General features: G+C 40.7%; 2 protein-coding genes across 7 annotated transcripts in view; one reads left to right on the plus strand and one right to left on the minus strand.

Annotated features, from left to right (window-relative positions):
- The window catches only part of MAP3K20 (mitogen-activated protein kinase kinase kinase 20), a 186,931-nt gene that overhangs the window by 107,506 nt on the left and 58,234 nt on the right, over positions 1 to 21,191 (plus strand). For 5 of the 6 annotated variants that reach the window (XM_045868602.3, XM_045868601.3, XM_045868604.3 and 2 more), the window contains exons 6-10: positions 1,145 to 1,173; positions 1,293 to 1,430; positions 9,150 to 9,236; positions 14,828 to 14,902; positions 20,482 to 20,588. In XM_045868602.3, the coding sequence (XP_045724558.1) occupies positions 1,145 to 1,173; positions 1,293 to 1,430; positions 9,150 to 9,236; positions 14,828 to 14,902; positions 20,482 to 20,588 (436 nt within the window). The remainder of the gene's footprint in view (positions 1 to 1,144; positions 1,174 to 1,292; positions 1,431 to 9,149; positions 9,237 to 14,827; positions 14,903 to 20,481; positions 20,589 to 21,191) is intronic. The other variant, XM_064586691.1, reaches the window with a different exon arrangement.
- On the minus strand, positions 16,039 to 16,269 carry LOC123839289 (large ribosomal subunit protein eL38-like). The gene has a single exon (XM_045868605.2). It carries the CDS (start codon positions 16,249 to 16,251, stop codon positions 16,039 to 16,041), a length of 213 nt encoding a protein of 70 aa, XP_045724561.1. The 5' UTR covers positions 16,252 to 16,269.

Consider the following 21,191-nt stretch of genomic DNA (forward strand, 5'->3'; position numbering starts at 1 on the left):
TTGCCTGCATTTCCCTCTGCTCCTGACCTTCTGCAAGGTCTTTTTTCTGCCTAGAAAATGCTGTCCTCCCGCAGCGCTTCTCTGTCTGGTTAGTCCCAGCATGTTCTTCAGGTCTTAGTGTGAGCACCATTTCTTCCAGAAAACTCCTGCTGACCTTCTTAGACTTAGATACCCCTGCTCTTTGATTCCAAGGCAATCTCTGTGTCTCTCATCATAGAATTTATCCCACATAATTATATATTTAAAAATTTTTTTAAATGTTAATTCCAGTATAATTAACATACAGTATTATATTAATTTTAGGTGTTATCCCATTTGATTATAGACATTGGTTTCAGTGTCTCTCCCATGAGACTGTAAGCTCCACAGGGGCAGAGAAAAGCCAGTCTTGCTCACCTTCCTCTTCCAGAACATAGTACATTGCCTCGCCCATAACAGGTGCTTGGCAAATATTTGTTAAGTGAGTGAATGTATGAATAAGTGAATGAATGAATGTTGTCCCTGCCTACAAGAGAATCACTCTTCAGTTGGGAGGAAAGATAGATACCAGGAAGTGGTAATTGCTAGTGACGTCCTCAGTACCACGCTGGTAGAATCGTGGCAGAACCCAAGTAAAAAATTTGGTTCTTGGGGTGCCTGGGTGGCTCAGTCAGTTAAGCATCTGCCAGTCAGGTCATGATCCCAGGGTCCGTCCTACAGCGGGCATGCGGAAAGAGAGAGAGAGAGCATGAGCATGGGGAAGGGACAGAGGGAGAGGGAGAAGAGACTCCCCACTGAGCGGGGAGCCCGCCATGGGATACTGAGGAGGTCACTAGCACTCTCTTTCTCTCTCTCCTAAATAAATCAATAAAATCTTTAAAAAGGTGTTGGTTCTCTTTACTGCTACTAAGCTGTGCCATTTTTACAGGACCTTAGTACTACATTTGATTTAAACAAATGTTTCGAAAGCCTTTTAGTCAGTACCTCATGGAATTAGTTTTTTGTTCTTGTTTTAAAAGCTTCAGTGCAGTAAATACTTCAGTTTTACCTTTCATATGCCATATGGAAGATAGAAGTAGAAGTTTATGGGTTTTTTTCGGCATAAGATGACTCAAATAAATTAGATGATTGTCATAATTTTTTTCTTTCCTTTTTTTTTTTTTAGTTGTTATAGCTGCTGATGGGGTATTGAAGGTAGGACTCCTTTTAATTTTTTTCAAAAGTATTTGTTAACTTCGGATGTAAGTTTTTGTGACAGATAATTCTTTTATTAATCAGTGGTTGAAGGTTGATACTTGTTTCTCTTTTCTCAGATATGCGATTTTGGTGCCTCTCGGTTCCATAACCATACAACACACATGTCCTTGGTTGGAACTTTCCCATGGATGGCCCCAGAAGTTATCCAAAGTCTCCCTGTGTCTGAAACTTGTGACACATATTCCTATGGTGTGGTGAGTTCATTTCTAATTTTTTTTTGTTGCTCAGGGAAATCTAAAAAAGCAAACACCTCCAGGAGTGGGATACAGCAATTTAACACAGTTTTAAGACAACGATGCTGTTTCCAGTGGAATGCCTAGAGCAATGGCCACAGACAGAACACTTCCTAATTGCCAGAATGTTCATTTTGATCACTTTTCTGCATCCGAGTTATTTTGTCCTGTGTTGAGAAGAAACCAATGCTACTTCCAAAGAGCAATTAGATGGAATCTAAAATAATGCCGGGCCTGATGCACTCATGTGGAGAGTGCTTTCCTGGGCTGGACGCATGACTGTGGAGTATCCGTGTTAAGTCAGTGGAAACGTGGGTCATCTGGAACAGGACTTCACTGTAGTAAGTTGCTCAAAACACACTAGGTCTGCCCCATGAGTGAATTACAGGAGATTTTTGAATGTCAACTATTAAAATGATTAGTGAGTTTCCGGAGAGTACAGAAGAAAACGTACTTAGCTTTTATGGCCTTGTCCAAGCCTGCTGCCAGTCTTATAAAGTAGTGTGACTCTCTGAGGCGTGACTCTAAGGTATGTAAAAATCACAACAGAGCAGCACAGAGGGGAACAGGATAATGTGGGGGTTGGGATGCTCAGGGAATGGAGCCACAGGAAGGACTCCCTTAAGGAGCAGAAGCTTCTGGAGGAAGGGTTTTGAGGTGGATCATTCTTGAGGAATAAGCAGAGAGAAAGAAGTTAAGTGGAATGGGGGAACAGTAGGGTGGGAGGGGAAGAAGGGCACAGTGGTTCTTTGGTGGTAGAAGGAATTTATTTGTTGTTTTTTATCCTTAAAAATACTGTGTATCTTTTAAAAAGTCCGAAGTAGTATTTGACACTCCTTCTCTTCGGGTCTCATCTCTCAATCATACTAACCTCTATATTTATATTATTACTCTTAAAAGGACATTTTCATAATAACGGGAAAAGGAGCAGACTGATTTTGGCCCAAACCCCCATGCCTCCTCTTCCCGGACTTCTGTGGTTTCTATTGAAAGTGACAGCTGATGGCCCAAGAGGAGACCTGCATTGTCACATGTATTCCTGATTCTCTAGAGGCCATCAGCCTCTCGGGATTTACTGCTGGCTTCATTACTTAAGTCTTGGGCTTGTTTTCTTTGGCAAACTTTTTCTAAATTATAATATATCTTATGTGTACCAAATTAATTATTTTTTTAAAGATTTTATTAGAGAGAGCACAAACAGGGGGAGCGGCAGGCAGAGGGAGAAGCAGGCCCTCCGCTGAGCCGGGAGCCCTACTTGGGGCTCGATCCCAGGACCCTGGGATCATAACCTGAGCTGAAGACAGATGCTTAACTGACTGAGCCACCCAGGTGCCCTACTAAGTTAATATAATAGAGATGAATTTTATTGGCTATTGGAAAAAGTCATTACAAGAATGAGATATGTGCTTTTAGCAAAAGGCTAGAATTTTATTTTAATAGTATTTTTTTTTTTTTTTAAGATTTTATTTATTTATATGACAGAGAGAGACAGCGAGAACAGGAACACAAGCAGGGGGAGTGGGAGAGGGAGAAGCAGGCTTCCCGCTGAGCCGGGAGCCCGATGCAGGGCTCGATCCCAGGACCCTGGGATCATGACCTGAGCCGAAGGCAGACGCTTAACGACTGAGCCACCCAGGCGCCCCTAGAATTTTATTTTATTTTTTTAAAGATTTTATTTATTGGGGCGCCTGGGTGGCTCAGTTGGTTAAGCGACTGCCTTCGGCTCAGGTCATGGTCCCGGAGTCCTGGGATCGAGTCCCACATCGGGCTCCCGGCTCAGCGGGGAGCCTGCTTCTCCCCCTGACCCTCTCCCCTCTCATGCTGTTTCTCTCTCAATTAAATAAATAAATAAAATCTTAAAAAAATTTTTTTAAAGATTTTATTTATTTATTTGACAGAGAGAGGGAACACAAGCAGGGAGAGTGGGAGAGGGAGAAGCAGGCTCCCTGCTCAGCAGGGAGCCCGATGTGGGGCTTGATCCCAGGACCCCGGGACCATGACCTGAGCCAAAGGCAGATGCTTAATGACTGAGCCACCCAGGCGCCCCAAAAGGCTAGGATTTTAAAGGTTGGAAGACAACAGTAGCTTCAGGCTAAAAATCTCATTTCCCTTAATTCTGGGTATTTCTAAGACTGAAGGCTATAAACTACTATAGACAGCGATCAAATAAGTCTCATTGAAAGATGGGGAAGAAACATAAGTTCCTGAAGAGACCTGATTCTAAAACTCTTCTCTGTGTCAAAAGTTACTACATTCTGACCATCCTACCAATCACCTGCTGGGGAGGTCTGAAAATGGGGGAATTTGTTGCAATTTCAGACTTTAGTGAGATGTTTTCTCTTAGGAAGTTATGTACCTTCATTTTTAAGCACCAGTGTGTTTATCGTGCCAGGCAGGGTGTTAGACACGGATGCGGGTAATGTAAATTGGACTTCACCTGCTCATTGGGACCAGTGTTCTATCCTGTGGAACAGGAACAAGCAAACTATTTCTGTAAAGGACCAGAGAGTAAATATTTGAGACCTTGAGGCTCACTAGGAGTCCCCATTGTGTATTCTTTTGTGTTTTTACAACCCTTTACAAATGGTAAAACCACCGTGCGCTCCGCAACAGGGCTCAGTCCACAGAGAAAGCTGTGTGGAGCTGGAGGGAGGGAAAGGAAGCCGCAGGGCTGGAGTAGGTCACAGTGAGTCAGCAAGAGACCACACTTCTCACACTCTCACTTGCCTGTGCATATAGATACACACACACATATTTAGGCTGTTATAGTTTTTAAATTATTTTTGCATATGAACTAGGAGACTTTAGAGGCTCATTTTAGGACTCCCCAAGCTCTGGTATAGCACTTGTACTTTGAAAATTCTCCCCAGTTCTTGGACTTTTCCTATCTCAGAAATGTTTGCTCTGAAAGACAACTGTGGGTTCCAGATAGAGTGAACTTTTGGTTTCAGTATTACTCACTTATGAAAACAAACCTCACACCGCTTCCTTCTAGAACCTTACTGAATCAGGGGCGTCACTGGGTTTCCTGAGCCAGAGTAGAATCTCAGTCCCAGTAACCAAGGACCAATTCATTTTCACAGGCAAACTATCAAAGATATTAGTGACTTCCATGTTTCCTATATCTTTTTAAATCCTTTTCACTCATTCCTCATCGACCCCCTCATGTTAAACATACTTTGAATCAACCTTTCCGAGGCTGCAAATGTTGCTTACATTATTAAGCTTTTCTTTCAAGTAACTGTGCGCAACCTCTTAGTAGATGGGCCTGAACGTTTCTATTGGTGAATGAGGTTTTCTCTGGACTTGTTTACTGACCCTTCGTTCTGTTCTGAGGGATTTAACAAATGCTTAACAAATCATTCCATCAAGTAGTTTCACTTACTGTCGCAAACTCGATAGCCACTCACTGAACATTTGCAGTGTCATTTGATATTTAGACACTGGATGCTGCTCTGCGGGACCTGTCCGCCCCAGTCACCTGCTTCTGCGGTCAGGTTAGAGGCTTCTTTTGACTGGTGGAAACAAAAATGCCTTTCCAGTGACTCTGTTTGTTTTAAACAGTATCTTAAAGAGAAAGGTTTACTTGGAATTCTGGTTATGCTCAACCCATAGCTGTATCAACAGAGTTCCACTCAAAGTTGCACATAGGGGTGCCTGGGTGGCTCGGTTGTTAAGCGTCTGCCTTCGGCTCAGGTCATGATCCCAGGGTCCTGAGATCGAGTCCCACATCGGGCTCTCTGCTCCGCGGGAAGCCTGCTTCTCCCTTTCCCACTCCCCCTGCTTGTGTTCCTGCTCTCGCTATCTCTCTCTCTGTCAAATAAATAAATAAAATCTTAAAAAAAAAAAAAGCCCTACATATAAAGTTGCACATAAACCAGTTGAATTATAAATGAGAATTCAAGATTTTATTTAATACTGACCCCTTCCCATTATGTTCTAGATAAACACCATTTAGTGAAAGAAATAGTACAAGGCATGCTTTCCAGAGCTTTTTGTTTAAACAATCACAAATTTTTGAAAAATAAAGAAAGCACTGCATGGTCAAAGTAGTTATTACCTAAAAGAGCAGGAGAGAATGGTTGTTAAGGTAGGGGCATGTTAGTTTTAGAACTTTGTTGTCCAAAGACTGAAAATAATACTCACCTAGGAAAGCAGTGTGGTTATTTAGAATTTTTAATGTCCTTTCAATAATAGGTGAGTAGCCAGGACCATTTGTCAGTACAGTATCTCTTGGCATAAAACATCCCATAGTTCATGAAGGGTCCATTCTGTTCATGTGCCTACACACACACACACACACACACACACACTCTCTCTCTCGCAGATGAGTAAGACCCTAAAAAAGAGTGGTCCTTTTTTGAAACCCACCTCAAAAAAAAACACCTAATATATTTTTGCTTTTCATTTTTCTATTTTTCAGACTTGCTGTAAAAATGTAGCCCCTAGTATTATCGAAGTCCCTCACCCCCGCAACTTGATAAACCTGTGTTGCTTCTTAACTCATGGCAAGACCAACCAGCCTTAGCCAGCCTTAAAATAAATGTGCTGTGAATGCCAGAAGTGGATCTTGTGATCCTTGCTTCTAAGCTGATAAACTTTGCTGGGCAGGCAGTTGTTTCTCTCTCCATTTTACAAGAGAGGAGATTGTGCTACCCCTTTACAGTGATCTCTCTTGAAGGACGCAACCAGAGGAGTGTTTAGTATGTTATCCACAAAAAAGAAAAGACTCAAGGAAAGCAAAAATCATTGACAGAACAAGCCTTCTGAGAACACAAGGCCTAGCCACTCTTCAAAAACAAAGCTGTCCTAAAGACAATGCAGAAAGGATTACCTTCCCAGAAGCTTCTGAGCCAGAACCACAATTTGAAGAGAGGGGCTTAGGAGTGAGCATCTGTGTGTGGCTTGTGTGTGAGCCCTGTTCCAGAACAATCCGGGCTCAGGTAATGGCTTGCCATTGTTTGTCAAAGAAAGGGCAGGAAAAGTACACAGCCTTGTCCAAGTTTCTCTGCAAACTGAAAATAGAAATTTTTCCTTGTGAGCACAGTTCAGACGTAAATACGTCTCAAGATAGAATGAGCTGGAAAGTATTTTTAAGGGGAAAGATCACAATAATGTTTGGCCTGCATTCCCGTCACTGATGTTTTCAGGCCTAGTTTAATATATTTTTAGACCTTCACATGACTTCCTCCACAAAGGACTGTGTTGTGCCGAGTGCCATTGTTTAGTGCAGAAACCGCTGTTGTCCTGTCTCGTGGCGCCTGCTTTCTGCCACACTCCTGCACCTGGGGGATCGGTCACAGGGACTCGGCGCGCGCTGGCGCTGGGCTTACGCGGGGACTTCACGTGGCCCCGGCGGCGCCTGGGCCGCGCCCGCACCCCGCACCCCGCGCCCCGCACGTGCGCCGCCCGCACGGGGCCCCTCGGCTGTGGCGGCTCGCCCGCAACCCGCACGCGGATGAAAACGAAACTCTTATTTTTCCAGGGAAACAGGACTCAGACCTTAGTAGATTTGGGCTATTTTCCAACTGAATATTTGGGAATAAAGAATGGCATAAATCTTTTTGTCTGTCACTTCCCAAGCTCTTGGTTTTGCATTTTACCTCGTAAAACCCAGTCAGCCTTTGTGTGTGCGCCTGCGCAGTGGGTTGTGCGTGCAGCCCAGGGTCAGAAAGCAGGGGCGGGGGGCTGGAGGCCACCTCCCTGGACGTTTTGGGGTCTGGAGCATTTGATTTATTTGAGGCTGAGTCACTGTTCCCTTTCTCCTTAGGAAGGCCAAATTCCTCAGTTTGCTTGCTCTGCATATCCCTCTGCCTCCCCAGCCTCAGCACCAGGGGAGTGGTAAGGGCGTGCAATGGAGGGGCTTCATTTCCTGCTCAGCCCTCTCGCTGCTCCATCCCTCTCCCCTGTGCGGGCAGGGTCTCAGGGGTGATTGCATACGTGGTCTGGTCCTCACGCTGCCTTTGCTTACAGTGCTTGCTAGAATCATCCCCTTCTGGGATGCCCCTTACCTTTTCCTAATCACTTCTGGGATTCAAATAGAATTATTCAGTAGCTCTTCTAAAGAAGTACCTTACACACTTGATTAAAAGCCCAAAGAGGCTTCAGTGAATTTTTTTTCTCCTGCTTGAGCAGCATCTGCCAATTTCCCTGATTTTCCTGCTAATTAGCCAGAGTTCATTTAGCATGTTCTGATTCGAATATGACTGAGCACTGGCTGAGGAAACAGTGGATACAGAGTTAAAGGTTTGTAGGACCTGCTTGAATAGAGTACATGTTCTCAGTCTACATTCTTATTTAGAAATGGGTTTTTTGTTTTTAGAACAAGAGCAATCTAAATCAAAACTGCTGAATTCATTTGCTTGTCACCTCTGCCATGGCTCCACACCTGAAATATGGCACGTCACATTCTCTCTCACTGCAGCCTCCCTACTCTAGACTTATGTCAGGTGAAGAGCTTGACCATTAGGGTGAGGCAGCAAGTTCATATTCTTGCTCTGCCACTTGATAACAGAGTGGCTGTGGGCAAGTTTATTTGACTTTCTGAAGCCTTAGTTTCCTCATCTATAAAATGAGGATCACTTCTATTCGCTGGGATTGATATTAACCATGACAACACCTGTAAAGAGTTTAACAAAGTATCTGGAACATAATCACTCAGTAAATGATAGTCGTTGTTATGAATATTGATAAAATTATAATTGTTTTGCACTTCACAAAATATTGGTAGACTCAGATTTTGATGCCCATCTGTATAAATCGAGAAAGTTAACTGAATGTAAAAATCTCCATTACTTAGTATTTTAAATGAAACTCAAATCATTGGCTGTTTTCAGCATTCCTAGCATCAGTTTGCTTTCTTTGGGCATACCAGTGCAGATTTATTAATCGTGCTGATCTCAAGGATTGCAGAGAGATGAACACACACATACATTCCCCCCCCACACACACACACCTAGCCTATATATATGAACATAAAGTGTTTATTATATTTTAGAACAGATAGTAAATTATGTTATAGGTGGAAGAAAATGACTCCCTTAGACCAACTCATTTTGAGAGAGCTTCCTCCAAAACACAAAATTTAAATGTTACAGTTCTGCGAGTACCTACCATTATGGGGTGAATGGTTTAGCCAGTGATTTGGATTTAGGGCTCAATATTTTTTATCAGACCATTACTGATCCTTTAAAAATACGGTCGAATTCCCAGTTACTATCTTATAGAGAAATTTATTGGTGATTGAAGGTAGAAAGAGTTTGACTAACAAAATATAAAACCTAATTTGTGGGAATCTGTGAGAATTCTAGCAACTTACAAGATAAATTATGTAGGCCCATTGGTTTCATAAGTCTGGCTCTAAATGTTCTGATTTCTAAACTAGTTTTTTTTCTTTATAAAAATGAACAAAAAATGAATGTATGTCTGTGTGTCTGTGTGTGTGTGTATATATATAATGTGTATATATATATATATATATAATATGTGTGTATGTGTATATATATATATATAATATTTGGGAGAAGTCCTAGGCATGAATATATATGTTTTTTCCAAGTTTCTACAGGTGGGGTTGGTTTTGTCTGGTAATTGGATACAGTTAAGTGTTAGATAAAGTTTCAGTAATATACCAAAAATATAAAGTACAAGAATAAAAATTCCATTTTCTTTTTGTTCCAGGTTCTCTGGGAGATGCTAACAAGGGAGGTCCCCTTTAAAGGTTTGGAAGGATTACAAGTAGCTTGGCTTGTAGTGGAAAAAAACGAGGTAAGACTACGATTCTCCATTCAGGTACATAGATCAGAAAACAGTATTGGGGTTTTGCAAAAGACTTTTTCATCTTCTTCAAATTGAAAGTAAGTTCACGCTTATGGAAAGATTAGCAGTAGGAGCTAACACAAAGGGTCAAAGTGATGTTATTCCTCATGAATGGACCCTTTACATCTAATTGTTGCAGCTTCACGTCGTGATGCTGTAGATCAAAAATTGTACAAGTACTGTACTAGTTTCTCAGTCTCAATTGTAAAACCTAGGGGTTTGTTCTTAGTGATGAAAGAAGCCATTGCGTCCAAGGTAGGGGAACAGTTTAACTCCATCTCCTGCGTTTAGGACATCTTTTTTACTGGCCGGGAGTTGATATATCTGTAAGAGACCTTCAGCTACTTCAACTTACCTCTCCCAGCAGGAGTCACTATAGTACAAGAAACTGTCGCTTAGATGAGAATTTCAAAAATAAAAGAAGAAAAAATAGTTTCAAAAAAGGGAAAAATTACAGTTTTGCCACCTACGTTGAACACTACATTGAAGATGAGCTCCTCACTGGAATTGGCGAGGCAGTGGCGTAACTGTTCCCGTCTTCATGCAGAGCCTTTCCATTTCAAAAGAACTTCAGTGGCGTAAACACCGTTTGTGCTGTGTCCCCAGCCTCGCTTTTCTTCTTCCCACAAATTGAGGCTTTCAGTTAGTTGGACCTATGAGCCTACATCAGAGAACGTGGTACATTCATATCAAAGAGAGCAACTACATTTTGAAAGGCTTAAAATTGTGACTGAAATGCACAGGCATGGAAATCCTCAGCATAAGGATGAAGCATCCAGTATCAAGGTACTATGAGAACTTAGATCCGGTAATGGAAGCACGCAGTTGTCTTTGCAATGCAAAACAACCTTACTTCACAGAGCTTCCTTTCCAGATCTGATCTGTGCGCTCTGCAGAAGGTAAGAGTGCGACCTGAGGATAAAATAATTTGCAAAAAGGTGAATACGTGGAGATAGGCCCTTTTTAAGGCTATGAAAGAATGAGATTGATCTGCTCCCCATGTGAGTGCAGGAACAGACTAGATTAACCAAACAGCTGCTATTGACTAAGAGAAACCAAGTTTCCGTAGTTTAGATCACATAATCCCGCTACCTTATTAATTTGTCCTCCTGAGCTATTGAGAACAGATGAAATGTTCATGATAGCTGAACTTGATGGGAGAGAGCTGCCAATTTAAGAAAAAGCAAAAGGAGTTATATTCAAGAATGTGTCTTGCTCAGTGTTTCACAGGAGCTGTTCTGTTTTAATTAAGTGTCCTGCTTATTCCCGGTGTGCTATTAAATCAGACCCTCGTACACAGGATAACTGATATTTTCATGATAGGAGAACCCGCTTGTCTCTGTTCTATTTCTCTTGCCAGTGAGGTGATTAGATGTTTGGTTCTGGGTTTACAAATGGGAGTGAAGAAAACAATTGACCTAATGTTGACTTTGGAGTGGAACACTCAATGTAACTTTTTCCCCTCTACATTGTTCTAAGAAAAATTAGAAGAAAGTGTTTTAAAAGCTGACTGGACCCTCCAAATACGTATAAGAAAAAACAATATTTTAAAATAATATTTCATCTAAAGGATGGCAGAAGAGGTGCGCTTCTAAAGCACTTTCAAAACATGAGTATCCATCAAGGATGATTAAAGCAGACAAGAAAAATGAATTTAGAAGCTGCCTTTGGATAGCTGGCTTGGGGGCTGGAATCACCCATAAATAACCTTGAGAACTTCCTCAACATGTACAGGAGGAGGCTGTAAACCCCCCCCCCCGCCCTTTTCCTCAGGGATTCCCTGGAGTAGAACGTACTGTTTTTTCCGTGGTGTGACCTGATTGATAGTCGCCTAATAACCGATGGAGACCACTCAGGTACCTCCCCTTCTGTACGCAGAATAGTAAGTTCAAGGAACCCCACATGGTGAAACAAGTTTTCTCAACTTTCTACTGAACTTAAGGAAAATTGGGTATTGAAGGCTACTTACCTGTCTACTCTCACTCTGCACAATATTTGTCAAAAATATGGAATTTAAGTTTAACTGTACTTTCCATTGTCATCATTCACAAAGGAGTCTTCATTTCATCTCATAAATGTAGACACGTATTACCAAAACAAATTCTGTTGACATAACATTAAAAGAATTGCCAAGTCTCAACTATATAGAACAAACTGAAGGGGTTGCTAGAGGGGAGGTGGGCGGGGGATGGGCTAAAGGGATGATGAGGACTAGGGAGGGCACTTGTTCTGATGAGCACTGGGTGTTGTATGTAAGTGTTGAATCACTATATTGTACACTTGAAACTAATATACTGTATATTAACTAACTGGAATTTAAATGAAAACTTGGAAAAAATGGCCAAGGATTTATTTCATAGAAAAATTGAGACTCTGACTTAAAAATAATTTACAAAATCCTTTCAACTTCCAATTATTTCATTTATTTTTACTTTGGAATACCTTGGATTCTTGAGTTGAAAAGAGCAAGCTGTTTTGTTTGTTTTTTTTTTTAACAGGCCTCATTTAAATAAAGAATGATGTGTTTAAACCTAGGGATACATTTTAAATGTAAGCCAGTCACCCTAGAATGCACCTATATCCAAATATTAGAGTTACCTTTTCTTTCTAACTTTTTATTTTGAAATAATTATAGACTAACAGGAATTTGCAAAAATATTAGGAGGGATTCTGTGTACCTTCATCCAGCTACCCCCACTGGTGAGAAACAGGTATAGGCCAATACCAAAACCAGAAAGTTGACATTGATACATTACTCTTAACCAGACTCTCGACCTTATTCAGTTTCACCATTTAGATTGCTTTTTGGATCTATAGGAAGATCAATACGGTCTAAAAATATCTGAAGGTGTTTGCTTCTAAATGCTTAATATAATTTTTCCTAATAGTAAATCCCATTAAAACTAGATACATAAAGCACTGTTAAAGACTGAACCCTTTAGGAGGGTATTACTAATAAATTTTGTAATTTTTATAGACATGTATGTTTGTCTTCGTAATTTCTATAAAACTGAATTAGTGGTCATTCAAAATATTCTGACAGTATAATTTCTATCTTTACAAATACTTAGATTCTCATAAAATATGTTTTGTTCTAAGTAGCAAAACAATTTTTTTCTTTTAGAGAGCGCGCACAGGCACACATATACGGGAGCAGGGGGAGGGACGGAGGGAGAGAGAGAATCCTAAGCAGGCTCCCTCTCTCGGCCCTGAGATCATGACCTGGGCATTGTCAGTCACTTAACCAAAGTATTCTTAATAGGCGCCCCAAACTATTAACAGAAATCCTCAATCCATTGTTGACTACATTTTGGAAAAAAGATAATAAAAAATAACTGACAAAAAGTAATTTTTTGCATCTTATGTAGAAAATGGTGCAGAAAAAGAATATGCTTTTTAAAAAATGTCATGCCTAATTTAGTGGTTGGGAAATATTTTCATTTTAATTTTGGAACTTTTAAAATATTTAAGTTTGAAGTAGTACGGCTAAATCTGTTGCTAATATCTGGTTATTTCGGGATGTTTTAATGCATTAAGAATGCCCACAGTTCTGTAAACAGGACTTAAATACTTCGATTTTCTTTTAAAGTACTTTTTAATAAACCAAAATAAACCCTTACATTAGTGTCTGAGTCTAGATTTAACTGATATCTGACCATATGAGATGATCTAAAATAATTATGTCTTCTTTCATAATGTCTCAGATGCAGTAGCTAAGAAGTTTCTCAGTAAGAAAAGATGATAGAAAAGATTAACATCCATCCATATTCATCCAGGTCACATTTCAGTTCTTAGAAAAATGTGAAAAAGTTATATTGAAAATGTTCCCTTTTATGAGAAATTTCCATGGGGTGCATTTAGCTGAGTAATCGCAATCACTTTGTTTCTCTTAGTTGCCAAATATTTTTAAAAAATAAACACCTGATTTTCCTTTTGATCTTCATCAAAAGGTTTCCAGTTCACATTACAGTAAAATAAGAGTACAGCTTACCAGATCTCCTCTCTTCTATGTAATCAGTTAAAAAAATGTTTAGCATAGCCTTTAATTTGGCGAGGGCTGTTTTGTTTAAAGCTTTCAGGTTTTATATATTTTAGTTTATTTTTATTTTAAGGTTATCTGTAATTCTAAATACAGATCCCCATCTGTTTTCTTGCCAGGGCAACTCTTTTTCTAGTTTTATGCGTAGCCTCCCCCAAATCCAACTAAGTTCAGTTTCAGTTTTTTATTTGCAAAACTTCTTTGGTAAACAATACTGCATAATAAATCTTCTTAGTACTTCTTAGTGCGGTGGTTCTCAACCGTCATACCCAGGCCTCTCTTGATAACAACTCTTTTCATGCTCCCTCTACTTGCTGGAAGTGAAATTCAGATGTAGTACAACCTACCCACACACATTGTACTTTAAAGTCAACATAATGCTCTCGTCGTAGTACACAGAAGAAATAAATACGTATTACGGTGTATAAATGCGCAGGCACAACCGCAGGAGAGGAGAAAATGGAATAGTTTCAGAGCTTGTACCTATGGATAAATAGGATTCAACAGCTACAAATGCAGAATGGAGTTGAATTGTATCAATGATTCCAGCAGCATGAGCAATGCTGTTGTAGGTGACATTTTCTAAAAATCTTGGTAAGGTTATGAATAATGCAAAGATCAATCTGCCCTTGATTTATTTTATTTGGTAGTTGCATTCTTAGTTCATTGCATTTTAAATCTGCTCAAAATATACTTTGTGTTTATTGTAAATCAAAGAGAGTCTAGAGCCAGAAAAATGATTAAACCTCGTTGTTTGATTGCACAGGGGGCATCTGAAGTTTGGTGGAGTGCAAGGGAGTACTTAGAGATTTACCAACATAGTGAAGGATGTCCAGCATTCTTGACCCGCTCCAGGTGCAACTCTCCAGTCTTTAAAACAAAAATGCCTCCATAGATATCTAAAGAGCCTCCAGGGGCATGGCAAGTTCTAGAGAAGCACTTCTGTAAAATGTTGGAACAGGACAGATGCTCACAGTGTAATCTTTGTCGTATCCAGCCCTTGTGCTTTAGCCATAATGAGTCATATGTCCAGAATCTCTTATTGGCCAATGAGAAGAGGCACACTTCTTTCAAATGATCTCTGGGACGGTCTGTGCTAAACACGTTTCCAGAGGTGTCACGCCTACCGCCAGCTGCTTTCCTAGCTGCCTGGGCTGTGTGCCTATTTCATAACCGCCTGCGCAAAGATTGGTGGTTTTAGGCCTTGCCCTTCTCCTACTGTAGTTTCCTTCAGACTTGAGTCTATGTTTCATTGTATTTGTTGTGCGGAACCCGACTTCTCCATCCACTGGGATGCCTTTTTGGAAGAACAGTATTAAAAGTCTCTTTAGAGATACGATGTATCTAAACATAAATTCTCATCTGCCATCTATCAATCAATGGAAGCTTAAAATTTAATGACCTGTTTGTGCTCTAAATGTTACTCTTTTATGAACTTTCAGTGAGGATCTGCTTACCTTCATGAGTAAATCCTTGTGTTGTCTTTCCTTCTCTGTGGTAGAGATTAACCATTCCAAGCAGCTGCCCCAGAAGTTTTGCTGAGCTGTTACGTCAGTGTTGGGAAGCTGATGCCAAGGTATGTTAAGTCAGGTTTTTTTTTTTTTTGGTCGTCATTCAGAATTCTGAAATTTCACTTGTTTGTTTGGCTTTGAGTTAAAACTTAGGGTAATGAGCGTCATTACAAAGTAAAGCTAGATTGCTGTTCCTGTGAGCCCCAGATGGACTGTTAAGGCTTTCTGTTGTTATCTGCTTATCTTGATCCTTAGAAATTCATTACTGGCTCTTTCTTACAGCCTCTCTGGCACTCTTGATTCAACAAAGAATTGCATTCCTTTGTTTTTAATCTTTAATAAGAACTGTTGCACCTTCGTGTTCTAAAATGGCCAGCACACAGTGCTTATTCTGTGCCAGGCACTATTCCAAGCACTTTATGTACATTAGCTCATTTGTTCCTCAGAATAGCTCTATGATACAAGTTGTGTTATTCCACCCATTTTCCAGATGAAGAATCAAGGCATGCAGAAGTTAAGTAATGCTCAAGGCCACAGCTAGTACATGCTGAGACTGGAGAATGAGCCCAAGTGGTCTGAACCAAAGACCAGGCCAGAGTAGCACTTCTATTTGTTTTGTTTTGTTTTTTTTTTTTAAGATTTTATTTATTTATTTGACAGAGACACAGCGAGAGAGGGAACACAGGCAGGGGGAGTGGGAGAGGGAGAAGCAGGCTTCCCGCAGAGCAGGGAGCCCGATGCGGGGCTCGATCCCAGGATCCTGGGATCATGACCCGAGCCGAAGGCAGACGCTTAACGCCTGAGCCACCCAGGCGCCCCCAGGGTAGCCCTTCTGGAGAAACTCGGTACATACTCCTTGTTCGGATTCATGCTGTTTTGAAGCCATCACAACAGAGTTGGAGACATTCCAAAATGTGGACTTTCCTGTGGGTAGCACATCTGAGCATGAAGGCCCATTTCCTTTCCCTGCAAAGATCGTTTTAAAAGACTCTTACATACATACGGAAATATTTATGGATAAAATGACAGGCGAATCTTGGATTTACTCCAAAATAAAATGAAAGGACATAGATGGTGGTGTAGATTAAACAAGATTGGCCATGATAATTTTTGAAGCCAAGTGATAAGTATATGGAGGTTCATTTTTTTTTTTCCTAAGAATTTTTAAAACTTGAATACAGTTCAAATCAGTGGGCTGGGTTCACTTCAGCTCTTTCACTGCCAAACCTGGGAGCAGGGACTGCTTCAGTTGCTCTGCCTTCTCCTTGTCCGTGATGACCAAGGTGTAAAGGTGTCTGCTGCACCGAGCTTTAAACTTCACGTTATCCTTATTTTTCTTAATCTTGACGGATTTGGCGTCCTTTCGCCTGGCCGTGAGCACAAAGTCCTTGATTTCCTCGATTTTGGGAGGCATGGCCACCGGGGGGCGCAGGGGAGCACGCGGCCGCCACCCAATCATGGGTTACCCCGATTAGTGCCCCGTTTGCCGCCCGAAACACTCACCTATATGGAGGTTCATTACATTGTTCTCTCTACATTTGTTTGTTTGAAATTTTTCATAATAGAAAGTTAGAAAGTAAAAAAAGACCCTCACAGATTAAACACAAAGAAGAGACAGACCCAAGAAAGGAACTGTAATTCTATCGTTCAGATTTGTCCACTCTTTCATGGAAATAGATATATTGCAAACTGACTTTTTAAATAGAGATCTAAAAACAAAGACAGGAATGGAATTTCTTCCTTAATTTAAACCCCGTTCCAATCGGGCCCCCAGGAGAATGCATGCGGGTAACACACAGCATCTTTCTCTAGTGGGAAGGACGCACAACCGCTAAGTTGGAGTCCTCACCGCCGAATCACACACGTGACGCAGCACGTGGCTCCGCCCCACCACGTGAGAACAGCTCAACGCCAAGTGCAGTGGTCTGTACGGTAGCGCAGCCGATAGAGCAGCCGGGCGCGCGGATCTGCGAGGCCTCTGCCCCGTGTGCGCCCTGCTGGCTGGCCCGGCCCGGCCGGTGCCTTGTCTCCGAGGAGATTGTTGTGGGGGCTTCCCGGATTTGCACATGTCACCTTTGACCTGAGAACCAGCAGCCTTAATCTTTGCTTTCACCCCTGTTCATCAAACTACCTTCACCCTTTTTTTTTAAAAGGGGAGTCTTATATTTACTTAGTATTGTTTGTTATTAAAGAATTTAACATTTTTAAATTCTGTTAGTGTTTTTATTTAGTATCACTTTTTATTAGCATCCATGACAAAGTTGCATAGGTATGGCATGGTCTGCCCTGCCTCTGTTTAGGTCCTATTATTTTTATTTATTTTTAAAAGATTTTATTTATTTGACAGAGGGACAACAGCGAGAGAGGGAACACCAGCAGGGGGAGTGGGAGAGGGAGAAGCAGGCTTCCCGCCGAGCAGGGAGCCCGATGCGGGGCTCGATCCCAGGACCCTGGGATCATGACTTGAGCCGAAGGCAGACGCTTAACGACTGAGCCACCCAGGCGCCCCTAGGTCCTATTATTTTAGTGTGTGATTTGCAGAATATGGGGTTTTTAAGCTTTAAGAGAAATGCCTGCACTTTATAGCTAATCCAGCAGAAAATATACTCAGCCATTTACAGGCTTGCTCTAGAACATTTGTATTTTTAAAATGCTATCGTACTACCTTCTCCATACTCTTCCTACCAGTTGTGTCCATTGTGGCATATATAGTCATTTTGGCAGTATTTTTCTGCTACTTAAATAAAAATTTCACCTGAAATTATTTGCATTGAATTAGATTAATGCAACTAGATTCTCTGTAATTGCAATTATATTTCAGTATGCAAAGCAGGTTTTGAATTTCTTAATCGGAAACTGTACTTCATTAATTAAAATTCTAAGAATATACATTTATGGTGCATTAATTAAATAATAGTGTAAACACCTAACACAGAAAGGACATTAGGCCTGCTGTTGATGCTATGAAGCTGGCATGTCTTTAACATGCAGCAAGTTTATCCTTCTTTAGGACGAGTGGCATCTTGTGTTCTAGCCAGGTGAAGTATAAAGAAAGTTTAAGATTGATTTTTACTTCCGAAATTCAAGGTATTTTATTCTGATACAATTAATACAGCCCCCCTGTATTTAAGTATACACCCCACATTTCCAGTGCTCTCTGTGGCTGATCTCCAGTCAGGCCTTACACACCTTCCTTCCCTAGGCATGCCCTCTTCTTTTCTTTCCTCCCTGAGGTCTTTGCTGGCCCGCCTTCCCTAGCTGTTCTATTTACCCCAGCCCATACTTTGTCCTCCTTTTCCTAAACCAGAGTCCGGGCTACTGCCTTACCCTGTGCGGTTGTATTTTTCAAATCTCTCTTCCTACATGGATTGCAGCCTCTTTGAGGGAACGAAGCTGCTCTTAGCACCTCACACATGCATAGTAAGTAGAGGCCCAGTGTGTTGACTGAAGTAGCCAGACCAAGGCACATTTTAGTTCTCTGGCTGTAAGTATGTGGCAGTTCAAGCTCTCGTGGATGCCACTCCTGTGCATACAGAGAGAGCTATTGCTGGCTAAACACTTTCGTTTCTTTTTTTCTCCCTAGCCCTTAATGCTTTAAAAACATAGATGAAAATACTCGGCTCACCTGTAGAAAAATGTTCTTTTGCAGTGAGGAGGGGGAAGGGAATACAAGAGAAAGCTGGTGTTGGGTAAATGTCAGGTCATGCCAGTGGCTTACACCAGGTGCTCAAAGTGTTGTATCGAAGAGAAGAAGGAAGTAAAGGTGGGTATTGTTTCCAGTTCTAAAATGGCATTTCTAAATAGGGAAAAAAAAAAAAAAGGCAAAAAAGCCCTGAGTTTGATAGGAAGTAACATCTTACCCTCATGTGATAAAACACATTGGAGGGTTTAAGAGCCTTGCCCCTGATTCAGAAACTTGCTTCATGTGTGATACTGGGCAATCCATACTTTTCTGAGATGGATTTTTCTTATCTATAAAATGAAGATAACAAGGGGCGCCTGAGTGGCTCAGTCGGTTAAGCGTCTGCCTTCAGCTCAGGTCATGATCCCAGGGCCCTTGGGATCTAGCCCCGCATTGGGCTCCCTGCTCAGCGGAGAGCCTGCTTCTCCGTCTCCCTCTGCCTGCCACTCTATCTGTGCTCTCTCTCTCTCTGTCAAATAAATAAAATCTTAAAAAAAAAAATGAAGTTAACAAATAATGTATATAGATGCTTAATAGGTGATCCTAGCTATAATTACCACAAAATTCTACATTGTTGTTTTTAAAATGTTAACTTTGAAATTTCCATCTGAGAGTATATTCTACCTATAAAATTAACGTTTTTCTAGGGATACTTGTCACCTAATTTCAAGAGTTTTACTTTATTTCAAGAATGATTAAATGTAGGGAAAAATATTCTTTAAAAATTCATTAGCCTCTCCTGCTTTTCCATGCAAAATGAAAATTCTATATTTATTATATAATTCCTGTGCAAACAGCTCAAACATTTTTCCTTTCACACAGTGACACACAGTAGGAGGAATTAAATGGGAATAAAGTTAAAAGAAGACAGTATTTTTCAAATTTCCTACTTCAGGCATTTACTTCTTTTATTAGAACGCTTTAATGTGGATCAGATACTTACGCCCTCTACTTAAAACACACACAGGCACACATTCCCTTAAGAGTGCAATGAAGGCAGAACTCAGAATAAATATCCCAGTTTTATATTTATATTCCTGAGAAATGGAAAAATCATCCCTCTTAATGTAGGAAGCACTCAAGTCCTGAGAGCAAGCCACCTCAACATTGTTCCTTCTTGTTTTGTGCTCCTAAATTAAAATGCATGTTTTAATTGCTGCAACTGTAATTTGCTCAGAAATGGTATAATTATGAGGCATGATGAAGAGAGAATGTGCATCATCCTTTTATTATCTTTCTTCCATTTTTGTTTTAACCTTTTGTCTCAGCTTTGGCTAGAGTCTAAAGAGACAGACAAGTACAGTTACTGCTGGCTGAAGAAATGCAGCTAACCGCTGCTTTATCATTTCTAGTAAACAGTACCTTAGAGTTTCACGGCTCCAAATGGGTTATGATGTGGAATAAACATTGGGAACAATGAAGTTAAGATGGCTTGAAAATTGGGGAATTTTTCTCTGAGCAAGTGGTTGAGGAAATTGTATTAGTTCTCATAGATTAGCTAGGGTTTTCCCCAACATTTTATTATAAGAATTTGAAACCTGCAGAAAGGGTGAAAGAATCTTAATGGTGAACACCAGGACCCCTACCACGCAGAATCTACCGTTAACTTTTCCTAAATGTGCTCTATCCCATAGGTTTTTAAAGGACTTGCCTTTTCCCTTTTAGGAGTCCTTAATCAGACCCAAGAGAGAATTCGTACTTTCCTTACCTGGAGAAAAGCTGTCATTCCAACCTTAGGCCACAAGATAGAATAATGACATCTGACTCTGTTCTTATAAGTTATTGAAAGTAAGGAATATGGTCCCCTTCAACCTGAGCAGTCTGACAGTTGTAAGAGAACTCAGGACATTGTGGGCCATTTTATTTTGTTGTGGTGTGTCGAGCTTATTGCTGTGCTTGTGGATTTTCTCTTCAAGACTTGCTTTCTTAAGTCCCAGCAAGTGATTATTTTCTCTTCCTCAGAAACGGCCATCTTTTAAGCAAATCATTTCAATTCTGGAGTCCATGTCAAACGACACTAACCTTCCCGACCAGTGTAACTCATTCCTGCACAACAAGGCAGAGTGGAGGTAAGTAAGCCTTGTACCAAGTCATGACCTCTCGCTTTGAAAGACCATGACCAGCTTCACTGAAGAAGAGCACCAGTGAACTTGAGGACAGTCCTGACTTCTAAGCATAACTTAGAGTTTTGTTTGTTGTTTATGTTAAATTTTTTTGGACATCTAATAAGTCCTCCTTTTCATATGTAAACAAAAAAGCAATCCTCTAAGCTTGTTGCCTTATCATATATCTAAGTATTTGGAAAGAATATTGAAATCACATCTTCTGAGACAAAAGATAGTTACCAGACATTTCTCTGTATTACACGCTGTGTTAGGAAGCCTTGGCATCTGTCCAGTGAGAAATAAAAATACTGTTTGCCTAGGGATTTGCAGAGTACTGTATCTGTTGATGGAGGGGGTAGGGAGACTATAAAAACACTTAAAAGAAAACTTTTGATGTTATAAATCCTATTAAATTTTGTCAAGTGTAAAACAAACTTAGTAATGAGAGAATTGTATTGTGTGAGTGGAAGAAGCAAGCCTGGGATGAGACAGTTGAGCCGGGTCACGTGCTGCAGGAATATAAATAGCATGTTTGGGAGCTGACATTATTCCTCCCTGACGCAGCAG

Source organism: Mirounga angustirostris, unplaced genomic scaffold (genome assembly GCF_029215605.1).
Source record: "Mirounga angustirostris isolate CCGP_5_RB_7025 unplaced genomic scaffold, mMirAng1.0.hap1 SCAF_3, whole genome shotgun sequence".
Lineage (NCBI taxonomy): Eukaryota > Metazoa > Chordata > Mammalia > Carnivora > Phocidae > Mirounga > Mirounga angustirostris.

Bases quoted from the DNA above. Each gene is read 5' to 3' on its own strand.
- LOC123839289 (XM_045868605.2), bottom strand. From the start codon at position 16,251: ATGCCTCCCAAAATCGAGGAAATCAAGGACTTTGTGCTCACGGCCAGG.